Raw genomic sequence first — 20542 nt, 5'->3', positions numbered from 1 at the left:
TCTTCACTGGTGTCGGTTGATGGTCACCTTCAATTCCTTGCCATATGAGCCTCTCCCCAGGACAGCTCACGACACGGCAGATTATTGCCTCATCAAAACAGGAGTCGCAGAGAGAGTTGCAAGGAAATCAGAAATCATAGTTTTTTGTGACTCCATCTCAGAAGTGACTCTCCTCCCTTTGATCATATTCTATTTATTTAAAGCAAGTCACAAGGTCCAACTGAAATGCCACTGAAATGTCCCTAGAGCTCGTTCAGTTTTCCAGGGGTAGCTGTCTGCCTGATTCCCAGAAACCTCCCCTGTGCATATGCGGTTCAGGGCAGTCGGGGCCCTGAGGGGAGTTGACAGAGTGAACTCTGCCCAGGTAGTTTTCTTCTTTCTGGGATTTCCACTCCCTCCTCAATTTTTAGTCATTTTGGCAGCCCTAAACTCTGTCCTCTGATACCTGGAGCCGAAAAAAATCTAGTATTCCCTTGGAGTCCTCACGACCTCATGGCACGTGGTTTGGTGAGTGCCCTCATGCGAAAAAGCATATAAAATATAAACATCTATCTCACCCACTTGAATTCCTTCTTTCAAGGGTCAAAGTCCCCCAACCTTGGCAGTTTCTGCCTACATTTGGCTGCTCTCCACCTTCTTCAACTAGGTGCTTTTCTAAATATATTTCCAGAGATTATAAATGTGTCTAAGGAAGGTTAGCTCCATGCAAGCTACTTTACCAGGAGCAGAATTTAATACGAGAAATTTAAAAATCTTATTTTTAAAAATGACTTTTTTTGAGCGAGAGAGAAAGAGAGCACACAGGGTGGGGAGGGGCAGATGGGAGAGGGAGAGAGAGAAAATCTTCAGTAGCCTCCACACCCAGCACGGAGCCCAACGTGGGGCTCGATCCCACAACCCTGAGATCATGACCTGAACCGAAATCGAGTTGGACATGTGACAGACTGAGCCACACCAGGTGCCCCTAAAAATTATTTTTGATGAATAATATGTTACAGAGGCATTGGAGAAATTTGGTGATTAGGTTAGGTATTTTTCCTGGTAAGCACTGCTATTAACATTTTATTTGCACTTTAAGACACACTATTATTGTGTAGGCATTTTGTGTGTGTGTGTGTGTGTGTGTGTGCACGCGCGCGCGCACGTGTGTGTGAAGGTAGTGAGGAAAAGAGTGCCCTCCACAGGAGGCAGATATTCTGAAAAACTGGAGTTTGAGCAAGAAAGACAATACTCTATGAAACATGTAACACTAAAAATATAATCGTGACTCCATGCAGAAACCTCCTTTTAGAGTATTCTAAAATAATCTTTTTTTTAAATATAATGTAGCCTTGATGTTTGCCAAATAAATACAGAGTATTCCATAATTCAAAACGTGAGCTCAATTAACAACGGACTGATTACTGAAATTAATGTAGATTCTGTAACCAAATCAATCACATTTACAGCCAAATTGACTATTAGTACTTTTAAAAATAATTCTTGGGGTACCTGGTTGGCTCAGTTAGTTGAGCCTCCGAGTTCAGCTCAGGTCATGGTATCACGGGTTCATGGGTTCGAGCCCCACATCAGGCTCTGTGCTGACAGCTCAGAGCCTGGAGCCTGCTTCGGATTCCGTGTCTCCCTCCCTCTCCGCCCCTCTCCCACTTGCACTCTCTCTGACAAAAATAAATAAGCGTTAAAAAAATTTCTTTTAGATAACTCTTATGTACAGATCCAGGTGCTTATACATATGGAATGCTGAAATGCGAATAGGAAAATTTAAACACCTTTCACTTCACAAATAAATAAAACCAATGTATATTTCAACTCTAGTCTCAAATATACTAAATATCTTTTCAAAATTTTCAAAGGCAAACATACACATAAGGCTTCTCTTCTACTTAAAACAATATTTCAGCCTTAGTTTTCAAATCCCTAAGTGTTTTAGATTTCCTTTTTTGAGGCATGATAAATAGACTATTAGTTCTTTGTGGCATGGTTTGTCCTGAAAAAAAACTAAAGAGCTACATGTTCAAATAACTGTGAGACTTTCTAAGTTTACATGTTTAAAGGTTTTAGAGGTAGATTATTGAAGAACTGTGCTTCAGTAATTAATGGCTATAAGTATATTTTGAAAATAATAGAATTCTTAACCACATTCAATTTTAAAAAGAATGATAACTGACTTACAATGAAGAGGAAACATGAAACAGATGTCTCTATTTCATCCTATTACAAAAATAAAATGTAATGATTTGTGGTCCATTTCTAAAAAACTCAAATAAAAAGATACTGGTCTTCACATTTAGGATTCAAACTGATTGTAACACATTTCATCAAAACATACCTTTATCTAATTTCTTCACTGTACTAATTTGTTCAGTATCTGCCTCGCTCTGCTGTATGTTCTGAGTGATTCATTTTTAACAATAAACTTTATATCAGGGTGTCTGGGTGGCTCAGTCAGTTATGCGTCCGACTTCGGCTCAGGTCATGATCTCACGGTTCGTGAGTTTGACCCCTGCCTCGGGCTCTGCGCTGACAGCTCAGAACCTGGAGCCTGCTTTGGATTTTGTCTCTCCCTCCCTCTCTCTCTTTCTCTGGCCCTCCTCCTCCCTCTCTCTCCTTCTCTCCCTCAAAAATAAATAAACATTAAATAAAAACAACTTTATTTTGCATAAGGAAATCACCATTCATTCCGGTCAGCGTCACAGTTGCAGTAATACTGAGAATCAATGCAGTTCCCTTCTAATCCACAAGTACACTTCTGAGGATCAGGCAAAGAACCTCCCCAGTATGTCTGTGTTTCATTGGTTCTTCCAACCCACCAACTCAGAGGGCGTCCATCTGAAAGATAAATGCGAGAAATGTGAGATCGGCTCTGGACCCCACAGCCTTCCAGGCCAGTCCATTCCCTTCCTTCCCAAATCAGTCAAAAGACTGAAGGCAGGAAAAGAAAGGCTGGTCTGATGTAATGATATTCCAAAGACTGCTACTGATGGCATTTCCTTAAGAAAACTTTTAAAAAATATATTTTATTATTTAAGCTTAAATGGTCAATATATTTTTCTTTAAGTAGAAAAGAAACCAGTAGTTCCTTTTTAATTCAGGCATGACATTTAAAAATGTTTTGAGAGGAGTTCACATATGTAAGTTCTTTAAAAATAATTTCTGAAACAAGAAGGCATCAAAATATAAGCCACAGTAATTATGATATCAGAAGCAAAATTGATTTGAGATCATGAAATGCCCATTAAAACACTACAGAATGTTATGGAAAGTCAGCGATTGATCTCAATACATTTATTCAACTAAAAACACATGAGCTGTTTATTTACATTAGGCATTGTTCGGCACCCCCTCCTTATGATTTAGGATCTATTTGGAAGTATGTGGTTTTTTTTCTTCCATTTAATGGCTTGGCTATTTATTTGGAGACTACAGAAATAACACTGAAAGATCTTTATGCCTGAAGCAAACACTACACTCAAAAACAAAGTTTCCCTTAGCCAAGTGCATTGCTTTCTATGATGAATGTTCAGCTTCCAGCTCCTTCTCAGAGTTACGACTAAACATGATGCCAAAGAACTAGCACAAAGAATAGACAGAACATTCAGGTGAGGAATGCAGGCAATCTGTCTTAGCAAAAAACAATAGGTAGTGAGGAAAAATCATAGTCATTTGAGAATCAGGGCATGAGAAGAATGTGACATCAAATCAGTCAGCTCCTCAAAGTTGTTAGATCATTTTTCTGTTGACTTTCAAAACTTTTAAGTTACTGCCATGAGCCCTATTGAAAATACGGGACTTATACTAATTTCTCCCTCATTTACAAATGTCAATGCTCGTAACAACTTACTATTTGATTAAACCTCTACTAATGCTGACAACCTCTCTCCCAGTGTTCCTTTCCATACCAGCACATACCATGCCAAAAAACCCAAGGGAACTGGAAGTTTGTGTTATGGATAAAGACATTAAAATCAAGGTTTTTCATTTTTTTTAACTGCATGATTAACTTAACCATCTTGAAACATTTAATAGGTATATTCCAATATACTGCTTAAACATTATGTGTTCATAGATTAAAAAGAAAATAAATTATTCCTAAATATTGAATAATATTTTCACCAATCTTCCTTGAAACCACTGAATGTTTTAAAGTACCAAGGACATGCAGTTCCCTTTAAGACTTTTTCAAGTGTCCTGAAGAATTTAAATAAGTATAGGAAAGAATGAAGAAAGTCATGAGAAATTTTCTAAGTTAAAAATTAAAACTATAAAATATCAGTGATCATGGTAGGACATTCCCCTTCCCATAGTTAAAATCCCAAACGACCTGAGTATCCACATTGATCATCTTTTCAATGTGCTGAGTCATAGCTCCACAGCTTGCAGAAAATTTATTTTCATACACATCCCACTTTATTTGTCCACAGTTATGGCACCATTATTACTTAAAACTGCTCTACCTGATCTGAAACTGTAAACTTAACTTGTCTGACACCACCTTCCTGTTCTTCCCCGTGTATTTCTCATTGTGAACTTAAACTCCAAATTGTTCTATTTTCCTTTTTTTTATGTTTATATATTTATTTATTTGAGAGAAAGAGAGAATTTGTGGGGGAGGGGCAGAGAGAGAGAGGGAATGAGACAAATACTCCGAAGCAGGCTCTGTTTTGTTTAGCACAGAGCCCGAGGCGGGGCTCGAACCCACGAAGGGTGAGATCATGACCTGAGCTGACTGTCAGTTGCCCAACCAACTGAGCCACCCAGGCACCCCTGTTCTCTCTATTTTCAAACTCAAGTTCATTCCATATGAGTTCTTGGGTGATGGACCTGACGAAAATCTGTGCATGTAACAAGCATCATCACCCTTTGTTCTACAGCCTTTTCTTTACTAGTGGCTCTCAAGCCTGGCTGCAACACCCAGATGCATGGGCACCACTGGCCATGAAGGGAGGGGTTCCTTCACACTCTATACTGTCCTCTTTACTTTGGGTGGTGCTTGCTCGCCAACCCCTTGGGGATTTTGTTTTCTGTTTCTTCCAGAGTTTGGCTGATTTGTGACTTTGATGCTTATCTTCCTTTTTGTCTTTCTTTTCTAGTTAGGCAACTCAGTTCATTTTGTTGCATCTCATTCATTTATCCTTCCATAAATAAGGTTCTCATTCTTCTTAGATTACACTTCCATATTTGCTTATCTATGTTTTTAGGTTCTAAGCATCAATGAACAATCAGTTGCATACTAAACTGCTACGTGAACTATAACCGTGATGCACCAGAGAGCTGAAAAGAGAGGAGCTCACTTCAGGCACTCTGTATGTGCTGTGCTATGTCATCCGATCACTGCCACACCCTGTGAGGTTGGTATCACTGGCCCCATGTCATAGAAGAGAAAGATTCATCTATCCAAGCTCTAAACCTAATCAAGAAGAGCCCTGGAATTTGAACCCACATCTCTCCCTGCCTTTAAGTCTTATGCTCTTTGCACTGTAACTATTTGATGGTCATTCACAAATGGGATTGAGGTTTCAGGGGGGGTAAGATGTGAGATGAGACCAGCAAGATGGGAAGGGCTGGTGGGGGTAAATGACCAAACGAGGACATTCTAAAATAGAGGAAGGAGCAAAAGGAGGAGAGGGTGTGAAGCCAGTCATAAGGGAAAGAATAATCTGGTTGTATTACATGGGTGGACAGTGAGTAGAAGAGCCGCTTAACTAGAAGCAACAAGCTCAAATGTCATCCCGAGAGTTCAAAATCTTGGGGCACCTGGGTGGCTCAGTCAGTCAAGCATCTGATTCTTGATTTCCGCTCAGGTCACGATCTCAAGGTTTTGCAAGTTTGAGCCCCAACTGGGGCTCTGTGCTGACTCTGCAGAGCCTGTTTGGGATTCTCTCTCTCTCTCTCTCTCTCTCTCTCTCTCTGTCTCTCTCTCTCTGTCCCTCTCCAGCTCCCAGCTTGCATTCTATCTCAAAATAAATAAATGAACTTAAAAAAAAAACATTCAAAATCTTTCTGCTTGACCCATATGACATATGACATTCACATATGAAATGCATGTCTTTTAAAATTGTTGTCATGGTATTCAGACCTCTCTTAAGATAACAAACAGGGGTAAACATGCGCCAAGTAGCTTTATTGTGCAGATGTCTCAGAATCTTTCTAATTTCTAAAGAAGAATATACCTCAATATTACTCCTAGAAAACTGTGTTAGGGAATGGTATGAATCAGACAAGAGTCTGTTTTGGACGGACAGCAAAGAGGAAGGCCTGGAGCTTCGTTAAGTAGAAAAGCGTCATGACGGAAGTCGTGTTTCTTAAAGCTTAATTCCCTTCAAAAAGATTAAATTCTAGATTACACATTGGGTGATGAGAAGATATGAGGGATGCCTACGGGAGGCCAGATGGAAAGCGCCTGCAGTAAATTCCAGCACTGTGCCGGCACTGGGCGGTGGGGCCCAAGGTACTGTCACATAATGAGATGTTCTAACGGGAAAACAAAACCAAACACAGAATTGAAGAGCAGACTGGTTATTAAAAGTAGAATAAAGGAAAGAGTTAAAAGATGGTTTTCTGATTTCCGATTTAAACTGCTGAATAAACTGTTTTCGGCAGCCTATTCTAATTTTCAATTTTACCCAGAGGCTAGCTGCCAACAATCCATGAAAAAAGAGTCGCACAGAATAGTCACTTTGAGAAAAGTGAGTCATATTTTCATTAACTCTCTTCCTGATAAAACAAACCGTACGTGTCACCTGCCCTTTCTAAAGGATAGACACTGAGCATTCATTGAGGATCAGAATGAAGCTCCTTTCTGTAGAGTTATCTGACTGAGGCCAGGAAGAGACTCCGAAGGCAATCGAGGTTTTGAACAAAGCTCAGAGTAAATTGACCTTGTTCTTTCTTCGGGCAAAAGCATTGCTGTGACTTCCAGACTGTGACATGTTTGCTAAGTATACAGGGGGCAGACACGCTCCGTGGCCGAATGCCACCACCACCACGGCATAATTCAAATCCTCGGGAGCTGGTTAAGTAAAGCGGCTGTGCCATGTGCACAGAGGGACAGGTGCCTCAGTTTCCTTACCTTGTTTATTGGCAAGCCGTGACTTCTTGCAGTAGTAGGTAAGCTCCTGCTCACAGTGGTCCGCAAGGTTAATTGTGGCCTGGAGCTGCTCCATGCTGGCCACATACTCGAAAAACCCAGCATATGGGTTCTCTGGGTTAGTGTTTCTGACTCTTGTTAGGTCAGAGCCATTGTGCTGTATGACGGTCCATGCAGTTTCTTGTATGCGGAAATGGGGAAGAAAGAGAGGAGACCATCACTAGTCTGCAAAAGTTAAAATAAATAAAGAAAATCAAAATCACCTTTTATCTGAGTCAAATTTTTCTAGTCATCAAACCTCTCTGAGAGGTTTCAACACAAATGGGTTCTTAAAATATTTAAATTATAGTAAAGTGACTCTTTTCCCTTTAGTTTATACGACTGCCATGCATTTGCCATGATTTTTATTTTACGTGGCCCTATAATTTAACCAGAAAATGTTTATGGTGAAAAATATTAAGAAAACTAATTATTAAAATTTGCGACACGTTTCATTTCATTGAATCCAATATTCTATTTTTTAAAGATGCATCATGATTTTACTTAAAAAAAACAAAAGAAAAAGCTGCCTATTATAACTATAAAACATTGTTGATTATTGACACACCCTGAATTCAGGGATGCTACGATGTGAAAAAGGTGTATCTGTGAATTTCTGAAATATTTTAAATTATATGATATAAGTGATGATTTTTCTACTCTTAAAAATTCCCTTTACCATTCCCTTTACCAGCAAAGAAAGGTCAGATTTTTATGGGCTATATATATCTCTCTCTTCAGACAACATTTAATTATGAGTGCCCATCCTTTTCTTTTTAAATCGAATTTTAAATATTCATTTTGGTATTGTGTGATGTGCATAGTTATGGAATACAAGAGGACGTTACTTCCTTGAGCTGAATGCACCTGATACAGCATCAGCAACTCAACTAAAATAAAAAATAAAATATCTTTGAGTCCTTGCTAGAGCAATCCCTATCGACACTTGAATGTCTGTAAACATTACCATCATAATGATTACCAAAATTATGAAATGAAATAAAAATCCTACAATGTTTGTAATGGAAGATAGGCATATTGTATCTAGCCTTCAACCTTCCCAGAAATTGACTTCACATTATATTTACGGTGATAGATGCAGGCACAAGAACAGATTAATCAAAAGTCCTCTGATTTAATAGGTAAGAAACAGATTGGAAGTTGTCAAAACTCTGCTATCTATGTGATGTTAAGTCACATAACTCTTCTGTATTACAGAGGACTATTCCAAATTGGAGGAAACAGTAGGTAGAATTTCCTCCCCTCTCTTTAGCTAATGCATTCACATGGATCGACAATCAAAACAAGATAAGAGATTTCACTCCCATGCCTCACCAGGTCACCAGAATTTTGAATAGAAAGGTCTGTCTGCTAAATAAGACGGGAGGCAGCTTTGACAGTCCTATTGCCTTCTATGTGTGAGTGTATCACTATTTTTCTTGGAAACAACAGCCGTTACTTTTATTTCTGCTTTGCATTTCTCCTCACCATTCAGCTTTATCAGTAAATTAATTTCCTTAAAGAGGACATGATATAAAAGCTAATGAAATTAATTATGGATGGCCAGACTGTGACATAGTATAGAGACCATCAGGATATTTGAGTTGCAGATCTGAAATAGATGTGCCCTTAAGAAAGTCAGGTAAAATCTGAGCCTCCATTTCCAACTTTAGAAAATAAACTGGCAGAATATAGGACAATATCATAGGTCTGAAATTCTATGATTTTAGCCAACCCAACCTTCGCTATTAGAGGTTTGTGATTATTGGGGCGCTTGGGTGGCTCAGTCGGTTAAGCGTCTGACTCTTGGTCCGGCACAAGTCAGGACAAGTCAGGACCTCACGGTTTGTGGGATCGAGCCCCGCCTCGGCCTGCTTGGGATTATCTCTCTCCCTCTCTCCCTGCCCCTCCCTCGCTCGCGTGTGCTCACTCGCACTCTCAAAAGAAATACATAATCTTTAAGAAAAAAAAGAAGTTCATGACCATTAATCAGGCAAATCCACTAACCTAGCCTCCACTGGAGTCTGCTTTAATTGTTCAGCAAACAATAAAATTTCCTTGTAATGAATCAATGGACAGCATACGGAAGCTCGACTCTGGCTGGGTAGCTGCCAAAGGAACAGGACAATATGCCTGCTTTTGTCTCTTTGCCTTTTGGTTCACACCGAGAGGGGCTTCCCTAGAGTTTAGCATCCACTGGGTCACAGTAAACACATGATTCTAAAGGTCTTTTAAGGGGTAAGGAATCCAAGGCTGTGGTGCACGACAGCCCTTGAAGGACCGTGCCCAGAAATGTTTCCTTTTGAAATTCTAAAATTTCAGTGTTACGGTAGTTTCTTTAAATGATTTCGTTTTTTAAAAATATTTATTCATTTTGAGGGGGGCCGGGGCAGAGAGAAGGAGAAAGAGAATCCCCAGCAGGCTCTGTACCGTCAACACAGAGCCCGGCACAGGGCTTCAACTCACGAACCGCGAGATCACGACCAGAGCCGAAATCAAGAATCAGACGCTTAACTGACTGAGCCACTCAGGTGTTGCTGATTTCATTTTTCAATAAAAAGTGCTACAAAGCATGAAGTTAAACAGATGCTGCATTTATCAGGCAATCTCGATTTCCGGGGCGAAGCAGAGACATCACGAGGAGCAATGAGAAAATGAGTGCCCAGCAGCCATGCAAAGCCCCATGTGCTTTGCAAACAGGGGAGCCTCTCACAACTATTAACCCTGAGCCTCTCTCCTCTTTCAGACATGATTGCATTAGCTGATGTTTAGAAATTACAACTGTAAAGGACACAGACTTTATCATAATTTGTAACTCAGCATTTTGTGATTTATTCCATGGGGCTTTTCCACTGGCCTGGAGGCTCCCTGAGAAGAGTGATGGTTTCTGATTTGCTAACCACCATATCTGCGGCACACAGCATGGGGGCTGGCACAACACGCCCAAAAGACTTTAGTTACAGAACTGAGGGAATAAACACATGAACGAATTAAAGACAAGGTACTCTCCAGACGAGAGTACAACCTTCAGGTTCCATGGTGGCCGTGAGCCTTGCCTTCCCTCTCAGCTGCTTTAGAACTTTGTAAACTGTCAACTCACAGTTTTGCAAAAGAGTAAGTCTGACACTGTGGAGGGCGTGACACGTTATCCTACTTGTAAGTTAACTGGTTATCTTGCCTCCTATCTGCATTCTATCCGTTTGTCTGCATCTAGCTACCGAGATCTAGATTTACGCGGGTGGAGGAAGACGGCCGCTCAGAGACACGGGAGTCTTTGGATCAGGGGCCGTCTGCCCACGGAAAATCTTAGCAGCCTCTAGGCTCTACGGCCCAATGTCCCGTGGGCCAATACAGAGAGCGCCAGATGTGCCCGCCCATGCGGGGTCTGCACCCAAGAGAGGAAACCCCCAGAAGTATGAGACTTGGAGATCACGGGCGATGGCTGGCACATCTTCTCCTCCCTCCACAGAGGGAGAGGGGCCTTCTGGCTCTAGAATGCCACAGATCTCTGGGGAGAGGCGCCACTCCACAGGTTGTTTAAATCACTTTTGGAGTGCAGGCAAATGCATCTGGGGGGGATAAGCCTTCTCAATCTCTCCAGAGAAATTCACTATCTCTAACTTCCAAGACATATGCATATGAAATTATCCTTTAACACAGGCTTCTAGATTTAATTAATTAATGTGTTTAGTCTTATTGGCTCAGCAAGCAAGCATGGTTTTCCTTACAACAAGTAATGATTGCCCACAGATGAGCAAATTCCATCTGGCAGAAGTTCGAGGGACTCCCCTTTTCTACTATGGACGAAGCCGGGTCTTCCTCAGTCTGCACATTAATTTCAACATTACCGATGTGCCCCGAGGTCTGTTCTTTGGATTCTCCTTTGAACTGGTTGTAACATCTTACCCGTTTCCTCATGAACAATGCGTTAAAATCTTTACAATGTGTTTTTGAGCTTTTATTTTTCTATCTGCCTAAGAGTCATGATTGTATTATTATTATTTTTTTAATTATCCTCTACCAAAGGCAAAGAGAGGTAAGTTGTTGCAGTAAGGAGACACAGGGACATGAGTAAGGAAAGACAGCTGAAACGGGCAGCAAATCTATGAAATTTAATAAATACACTAAAAAAAAAAAAAATGGAAAGGCAGTTTGGGTCCACCGGTGTCTTTCCCCGAAGAGATTTCTAATATATAGATTGCATGTAAAGCACCTGAGTAATTAAGAACCTGATTTATCTTAGGCTGACTGCTATTTTTTAGTGTGATAACAGTGTAAAGAAAAAACATGCTGTTTAAGCAACACTCTTGCAGAGCTCGTGTTCCTTCAGGATTAACAGCGGAGGGTGACAGATGTGATGAAAAGCTGTGAGGTCAGGTAGGAAGTGCTGTGTTCAGGAAAGCCTCGGAGATGAAAGGGAAGAGAAGCTAGTGTTCTGGGGCAAAACTGGACGTAAACAAGGCTGCATCTGAATAACGATAGTTGGTTATTAACTCTCAGAGCTATCAGGAAGGCCTGATTGTTGAAATGCCTAGAGTAAAAATAATTTTGTTATAAATCTTAACGACGCTCCAGCTTTCCCAGGGGATGGTCTCAGGAGCCCCAATCTCAGAGCTTGTTTAGAGAGCAGAGGCCCAGGCCTTGGGCTTGAAAATTGAGTCAGTGAAACTAAATGTAGGAGTCTTGGTGGTGGTGCAGAGAGACAGAATAAGGTTAAGCGACGGAATTAGCATTATCATCAAAGTTTGAAAGCCCCAGCTCAAGCACTCATCAATCGCTCCCCACTGAAACAATTGTCCTTACAATGCAATGTTTGATCATGAGACACAACGCCTTGAACCTAGAGCTATTTCATTTTAGAAAAAGCAGTGGATTTAGGGGCTCCTGGGTGGCTCAGTGCATCTGACTTTGGCTGAGGTCATGATCTGACGGTTCACGGGTTCTAGCCCCATGTCGGGCTCTATGCTGACAGCTGGGAGCCTGAAGCCTGCTCAGATTCTGTGGCTCTCTCTCTCTGCGCCACCCCCGCCCCCAAAAAATAAACTTAAAAAAAAAAAAAGAAAAGAAAAAGTGGATTTAGTGTAGAAGAAAAAAGCCATGTACATTTCTAAAGAGACAGTCACTGGGATTCCTATTATCCTGTCTACTTATTTTTAAATTATATTTACAGTACTCTGTTTAGAAAGAATTTTCAGTCTTGAACATAGTTTGGGAAATTATCCATTCAAAAGAAGTTTCCTTTGTAGTTTTTAGCTTGTAATGCTTCAAGGTATTTAAATCCACGTGGAATAATTTGTTTGACAATGATTCTAGACTAATAACTGGATTTTTTTTAGGTTACCCATTTGCAAGTTACGGATTCAGCATTTTGCCTTGTTTTTATAATTGTTATACTTGATTTATACAACTAGAGGATATGTTACTGGCTATAAGCAACGTGACACTGATAGAACACAGCCTTTTCTAGTGGAAAAATGTTCAGACTGGGAGAAAGGAGACAAGGTTTTAGTCCCTGATTGCTCCCTAATGATTCTTTCCCCAACCTCCCTGCTTTCCTCATTTGCAAAAACCAGATCAACAGGGAACGTTTCAAGCTGTAACATTATTTTTCACTGGGTTGTTACATTCTGGGATTGCCACTTTAGTGTGAATGTATTTCAATATTCCGGGGTTTCTGATGACACTTAGCTGATTCCTAACTGGATTATCTGTATCTGCTCTCAATGGCTTGCTTTTCAAACGGCTTTACATGTTGCGAATGTCCTCTCCAGCATCAATGCTTTCTGATCATTTTGCTGAGGCAAAATTAACCTCTGTATGTGTGCATATACATATTTCCTTCATGTCCGTCAGAGTTGTTATCGAATTAGCACGACGCTTCGTTGACTGCGATAGGGCTCGTGACCGGTAAAGCAATATGAGGAGGTAAATGTTGATTTAATAGAAAGGGAACAATTCATTCCATAAAATGAAACTCGGAATTTCCTTGTCATTTAGATAATTTAAGTGCACATGGCCTATCAATTTTGGAATTATTATCCATACAAAGATAATATATGCATGTATGTGAATATAATTCAATCCTCACTATTTGCAGTTCCTCATTATCTGGAAATCGCCTACTGCCTAAAATTTATTTGAACCCCCAAATCATGACTCGAGGCACTCTTGTACATCTACAGACATGTACACGCAGCAAAAAGCTTGAGTTGCCCAATCCACACGTACCCCCCCAAAATTTTTTTTAACAATGGCCTCGAAGTGTGGTGCTAAAGAGCTGTCTAGTATTTCGAGTGCAAGAAGGCTGTGTGACGTGCCTCATGAGAAAACAGGTGCTAGAATAAACCTCGTTGAAGTGTGAGTCACAGTGCTGTTGGTTGTGAGTTCAATGTCAATGAATTAACAGTATGTATTAAATAAGGTGTCTCTAATCCGAAACACAAGTCAAACAAGGTCATGTGTTGATCGGTTGATGAGAATGTTGGCTAATTCGGTGTCTGTTGTTGCTTTGCGGAACAGAACGATGTTATAATCACGGATAATGAGACGTGTGTGTATGTGTGTGGTGTGTGTCTATGTTTCGTAAAGTTTTAAAGATTACGGATACTTATCAACCTAGAGGTATCTGATTTATAGAATCAAAACCTTCTAAGCATGTGCCTGTGGATACTTCAGGATGCATTGCGGGAACACAGGATTCACAAGGACGCGGGGATAGATTGTTAAATGTCACTCACCACCCAAGCTGTACGAACAGGAAAAATCAAAAAGTTATTTGACACTTAAATTCCTGTATTTCACTGTAAAGTCTTCCCTTCCTCTCTGTGAAGTATTTTCAAATGTATTATGTTTCAGCCTCACATAATGGAACAGTCTGTTTTGTGAAGCTGGAGAAGCACAGGTCCAAAGCAGCGATTCTCAAAGCTAGGTACACAGAGGAGTCAACTGGGGAGACGTGTAAAATATCGATTCTGTTGTCACCGCAACCACGTTGTCAGAACCTGACTCGAGTGCTGCCTGGGGGTCCGTGCTGGGTACAAGAGGGAACGTCACTGAAGGGACACGCATGCGGGAATCATGTGTCTTAGGGTGCTTTGGCGTGGGGGCAGTGCCCGAATGTTTGTGCCCCTCTCCATTCATATGTTGAACCATCGGGTAATTAGGTCATGAGGGTGGGGATCAGTCGTCTTGTAAAAGAGACCCCAGAGACCCTCTTCCATCACATGAGAATGCCAGAAGTCTGTGGCCCAGGAGAGACCCTCAGTTGACTATGCTGGTGCCACGAGCTTGGACTTCCCAGTCTCTAAAACTGTAAGAAACGAATTTCTGTTGTTTGTAAGCTACCCAGCCTGTGGTTATTTTGCTACAGCAGCTCAAACGGACTAAGACAGGCAATGCCTTCAATGACTGTGAGAACAAATGGAAGACGCCTAGCTGTGTTACATGAAAAACCTTTGAAGATACAGTCTAATTTTCTAATTTTCCCAAATATCTGTTGCCATGGTTTCAGCACCATCCTCCAGGTTTTAGAATTACACATTAATCCAAAGGAACTTTTGCTCCCACATTCAACAGCCTTTCTCAGTATCTCCTTTGAATGTGTCACAGACATCTCAAACTCAACATGTGTAAAATTCTGACCGAGCTGCTGGTCTTTGCCCTCAAACCTTTTCTGACCACCTCTCAAATGTCGGCAACTCGACCACTCCAGCTGCCCAAGCCAAAACGTGGTGTTATTTTGGTTTCCTTTTGTTTTCTCACATCTAACACGTACTTGGTGAGAAAGTCAAAACTGCCTCCACCATCCACACTGCTATTGTCTACCATCACCCTCTTGCCTGGATTCTTGCACTACTTGAACTGGTTGTCCAAGCGGGTTTCCACTCCTACTACAGACATACAGAGACACATACATTATACACACGTACACATAGATCTGCATCTTATGTATAGCCATGCCTGTGGAGTGTATGCGTGTATACGCATGTGTGTGTATGTGTGGACCCCTGCTCCTAGATGGGCATTTCCCAACACTGGAGCCATCATGATCCCACGGAAGGCAGAGTGCATCCATCGGTGCTTAAAAGTCCCCAGTGTCTTCTCATCTCATTCAAAGTAAATATCAGGGACTTCACAACATTGTTGTAAGGACCTCGTGACTTCCCCGCCTGCCCCTGCCTTACTCGACTCTCTTGCTCTCCCGCTACTCCCAGATAACTTGCCACACTCCTACCACACGAGATTTGTTGCTGTTTTCTGAAAGCACCTGGGAAGATCACTGCTCTCGGCACTTAGCACTTGCTATTTCCTTTGCCTGGAAGGTTCTTGCCCCAGATAGTCACTGCCTGATTTTTAAGTAGTGAATCTTCCTCTGAAACACCTCCTACTTCAATTTAATATTTCCTTTTTCTGTTTGTTTTGCTCCAGAAAACTGTGACTTCCTGACACAGAGCTATTCAATGTAAACTTTTGGCCACGATGGAATAGGCAGATGCTGAGCAGTTAAAATATGGCCAGTGAGGTTGGAAAACGGGACGGTTAACTTAATCTTGTTTTTATTAATTTAAATTTAAAATGTATTTCAATTCATTTAGCTTTATTAATTAGTTTTTATTAAATTTGAATCGAGGGTCGCTTGGGTGGCTCAGTCGGTTGAGTGTCCGACCTCGGCTCAGGGCATGACCTCACTGTTCGTCAGTTTGAGTCCCGTATCGGGCTCTGTGCTGACAGCTCAGAGCCTGGAACCTGCTTCGGATTCTGTGTCTCCCTCTCTCTCCGTCCCTCCCCCACTCACACTCTAACCTCCTCTCTGTCAATAATAAATAAACATTAAAAAAACTGAATCAAAATAGGCATTTGTTACAAGTGGCTACTACAGTAGACGGCACAGTTCATCCAGAATCCATTTTTTTGGGTTTGATGATGCAGAGATCAAGATTCCTTTTTATGACATTTATATACACCCCCGCCCCTCCCCCTGCCGGCTCCCCAGCACCACTGGTTGAAACACCATATTCCCTTCACTGTGTATCAATGCCTTTGGAGTAAGTCAACTATCCATATGGTTCTTCGTGTCACTTCAAATCTGCTGATAAATCTTAGAATCTGCGTTCCAGTTTTCACCAAAGCAATTATATCAACAAATAAATACTCCACTGGAATTTTAATTAAGATTTTCACGGAATCAATACCTACATGGGAAGAATTGAGATTTATACTATACTGAGTTTCCCAATCAATGAAATTTTTACATTTCCCCATCTAGTTAGAATTTCAATTTATCTCATAAGCATTTTATCCTTATCTATATAGAAACCATGCATATCTTTCGTTAGATTTATTACCTTCTATTTGAGATTTTTTTACGCTATTGAAAATAAAATCTAAAACTTCATTTTGCTTATTGCTGGTATACAGACATGAAATTAGTTTTTATATTAACTTGATACCCAGTGATCACCCTAAAGTTTATCTGTAAATTATGGAGAATATTCTCAATATATCACCTGGCTGAGGACAAATAATGAGAACCTTAGTTCTACCTTTCCAGTACTTTGATCCTTCCTTTCTTTCTCTTGCTTTATTGCACTGGCAAGGACCTCTATCCCATACAGTGGTGAACAGAGTGATAATAGCAGGCATCTTGTGTTAATGCTGGTAACACAGGTAAAGATTTCAATATTTCACCATGAAGTATGAATGTGCTGGAGAGTTTTTTGTGAGTGCTCTTTCACAAAGTAAGGAAATTTCCTTCCGTTGGTAATTTATTGAGTTTTCATTTTCTCCCTTTTCATAAGTGGATGTTGCATTTAATCAAACACATTTTCCATGACTATTAATACCTATTTAAATGTATATAAGTAACAAATTCAAGAATACAAGTTATGTTTACCTACATTTAAAAAGTAAATTATTTTCCAAAGCTTTCACATGTATCAATCTTCTCAGAGAAATAAAGTCTGTCCTTTTTGTTTGGAGACTTAATAAGATACTTCATTATTAGATGTTCTACCCAGATACCGCATTCATTGAAAATAATAAAACATTTTAAATCATTACCATTAAACTATTTTTTAAAGATTTATGTTGAGCTCTTTCGCTGAACAATATACATTTTAATCAAGTTGCAAATTAGGCCAACTTTCTACTGGTTTCATTTTAATTTTGTGTGTTTAAAGCTTCATGCAAATTTAACTATTAAATGAAAATTGATTAACTCACCAGTCATATTGCAATATAGAAGAAAGGGTTCCAGGGGACCACTTCCATCTGTATCTATATAGTAAAACCCTGAAGTATTTCCTCTGTGCTTATAGGATTCACATGACTGCTCATAGATAGCTGTAAAAAAAAATGGACCATCATAAATGGAATAGTATAAAATGAATCTCTGAAGTTCTAATTTGGACACAAAACACTCCAAGTGCTGAAATGTAATATGTACATTACTGACCGGGAGAAAAGATAGGACACACTTTAAAACTCATTCTTTTTTTAAAAAAAAATAACTAATATGGATGAAAGTAGGTTATATAGAGAAAGGCAGAATGAGGTTGAATTGCATGGCATTTCTTTCTGTCATTAAAGGAATATGAGATTACTGAGTCAAAATAAAAAAATATTTTTTTACATTAGGTAAAACAACAAAAGAGACAGTATGTGTTTTAAATGTTAACATATAAGTACGCTGTAACACCCATTTTGGACATCCATTCAAATGGATCTTGTGACATCCACTTTGGAATTTCTAATTCTAGCGTCACCTAACATCTGAAACACAATAGTGTAATCTCCTTAAATAATCTGCTATTATCCAATAATTATGAAATAGAAAGGTTTTAAATAATGTTGTAACAATTCTCCTTTCTCACAAAAATTACTTAAAAAAAATAATGACCGGCAAAGCTCTTCATCAATAATTTTAAAAGTAATTTACAAAAGAAACTTTCTCTAATTCTCTGTAATGAGAATTTAAGATAATTAAAACTGGAGGCAGAAGAAATATCTATATTAAATATTCCTTCAAGTGTTCTCAATATGTTTTGATCCATAATTGGATGGGTTTTTTTTTTTAAAGTTCATTTATTTACTTTGAGAGAGAGAAAGCATGAGCAGGAGACAGGCAGAGACAGGGAGAGAGGATCCCAAGCAGCCTCCACACTGTCAGTGCAGAACCCAACAAGGGGCCTGATCCCAGAAACCATGAGATCATGACCTGAGAAGAAATCAAGAGATGGATGTTTAACTGACTGAGCCCCCAGGTGTCCCCATAATTGGACGTTTTTGATTATACAATTATACATTTGCCATGTACAAGTTTTGATATTAATAGCTATATATGATACACACATCGCATTGAACACTTGGTCAAATGTACTGATAATTTTCATAAAGCTTTTGATTTTATGAAATGAGAAATAAGTCATACCCTGAATGTCCTTCCTTGATCTAGTCTAAATTTTGGAAAATTATGTTAATGACTTTTTAGGCAATATGAAATAATGTTAACTAATTTGCTCAATGTTACTGAAATTTCAGATAATCATACAAATTTACTTCCCTATACCTCCACCTTCTGATGGTTTTATTTTGTTCCTATTATATATTACACAGACAAGAATTTAAGCATGGGTTGTTTTCTAGTCACATTTATATTTTGTGCAGTGAAACAGGCATGTAAAAATGGTTATTTTATTCACTTCTGCACACATATACATACGTTCATAAATTCTTTGAAGGCGGTTGGCAGGAGATATACATAACTTGAGAGTCAGGGTTGGTATTAGAAAGGACACATGATTGAGGTGCCTGGATGGCTCAGTTGGTTAACTATCTGACTTGATTTTGGCTGAAGTAGTGATCTCACAGTTTACGGGTTCGAGCCCCATGTCAGGCTCTGCAGTGATAGTGCAGAGCCTGCTTGGGATTCCCTCTCTTCCCCTCTTTCTCTGCCCTTACCCTATTCGTACTCTCTCTCTCTCAAAATAAATAAATAAACTTTGAAAAAGAAAGGACACATGACTCCATGATGGTAATTGGGAGTACATTTGCTTCGTGTGTATTGCTTGACTCTTTATAATATGAATGTTTATAACATATTATTTTCTAATAAAACCTTTTAAAGACTCCATCCCTGCCCCGTTCTCTATTTATGCTAACGACAGCGAAGACTTCACTACAACCAAGTTTGTCCTCCTGGCCCCATTTCTCAGAATGTTTATTGGCCAAAACCCTTCAGCTCCATTTGGACTACCTGTTCAAGAACCTAGTAAGTTAACTCCATGCTTAGAGCAAAATGTGGCCATAAACAAAAATACTTTATCAACCAGTTTTTTTCCCTCAGACTGTAAATATTTAGATTCATTCATAACAATTACAAACAAAGGGTCAATTAAAACACATTGAATTAGCGTTTTGTTGGGAGTTACTACAATTAGGAAGATGGTGGAAAAAGTCAACTAGACTGGCCTTCTGCTACTGGACCTGGCTCAAGTAACTTGGTCTCTAGTTACAGTGAGGCGTGGCCTTCGCAACAGTAGGCATCCTTCATGATGCGAACATAAGCTGATGCCTAAGAATGACCCTGGCTGCAGTGGTGCAGGCTTGAGGGTGACACCAGGAGCCCCTCCCGCTCACGCCCTCCTCAGCCCCGAATCAGGACCTCTGAGGGTCCCTTCCAGAACCTGCAGGGCTGGGAGCCCGGGATGCTAACTCTCCACTCCGACAGGAGTAAAAGTAGCACACGGTGAAGAGACTGCGAATGGAGAGACTGATGACTGCATAGAACACCCTCGCCTGAGGTCAAGGCTATGGGACATCGTAGTAGGAGAGAGGTCGCTCAGCAGTGTCTGTAATAATGTGAAAAAGTGGGAGAGAAAAATGGGCGTTTAGATCTCCCCGTCCTATGTACTGAAAAAGCGGACATCAAAATGGCATATCAGTCTTACTTACAATGCATGCAAACACTTCATCAGAAAACCTGCGTGGTTTATAATATACATAGAGTATTTATTGGTTGTGCTCCCAGGCTCTGAAGCACAATTCCAAGAGTTCACATACTCAGTGTCCCTCAGTTATTGAAGGGGCCTTGGGCAAGGTGATTAGTCTCTCTCTGTTATTTCATGAGTAAACTAGGGATAATAATAGTAACCTACTAATTCAGTGAATTTGGAACATCAGAATTCAATGAATTGGGACATATAAAATATTATATCAGTACCTGCATTTAGAAAACATTCAATAAAATGAACTATTATGATTAACATCGTTACCTGCCATGCTTATTTCATTATTCTCACTAACGGGGTTATGAGAATTTAAGGATTACTCATTCTGTATTACTTATTATTTATTCATTATCTATGTTTATTCACTATTTATATTTATCCTTAGCTGCCTTTTATTTTTTTCGATATA

The 20542-nt window shown here is 39.9% G+C and overlaps 1 protein-coding gene across 1 annotated transcript in view; it reads right to left on the bottom strand.

Moving 5' to 3' along the window:
* CNTNAP4 (contactin associated protein family member 4) overlaps positions 1–20542 on the bottom strand; it is a 251334-nt gene that overhangs the window by 59663 nt on the left and 171129 nt on the right. Inside the window, exons 12-14 of the mRNA XM_049622706.1 lie at positions 17348–17467; positions 7070–7267; positions 2673–2829 (exon numbers count right to left, since the gene is read on the bottom strand). Coding sequence (XP_049478663.1) covers positions 2673–2829; positions 7070–7267; positions 17348–17467 — 475 coding nt within the window. The remainder of the gene's footprint in view (positions 1–2672; positions 2830–7069; positions 7268–17347; positions 17468–20542) is intronic.

The sequence above is a fragment of the Panthera uncia genome (assembly GCF_023721935.1).
Source record: "Panthera uncia isolate 11264 chromosome E2 unlocalized genomic scaffold, Puncia_PCG_1.0 HiC_scaffold_20, whole genome shotgun sequence".
NCBI lineage: Eukaryota > Metazoa > Chordata > Mammalia > Carnivora > Felidae > Panthera > Panthera uncia.
Note: the sequence above shows the minus strand (reverse complement) of the source record. Positions and strands in the feature narration are given on the sequence as shown.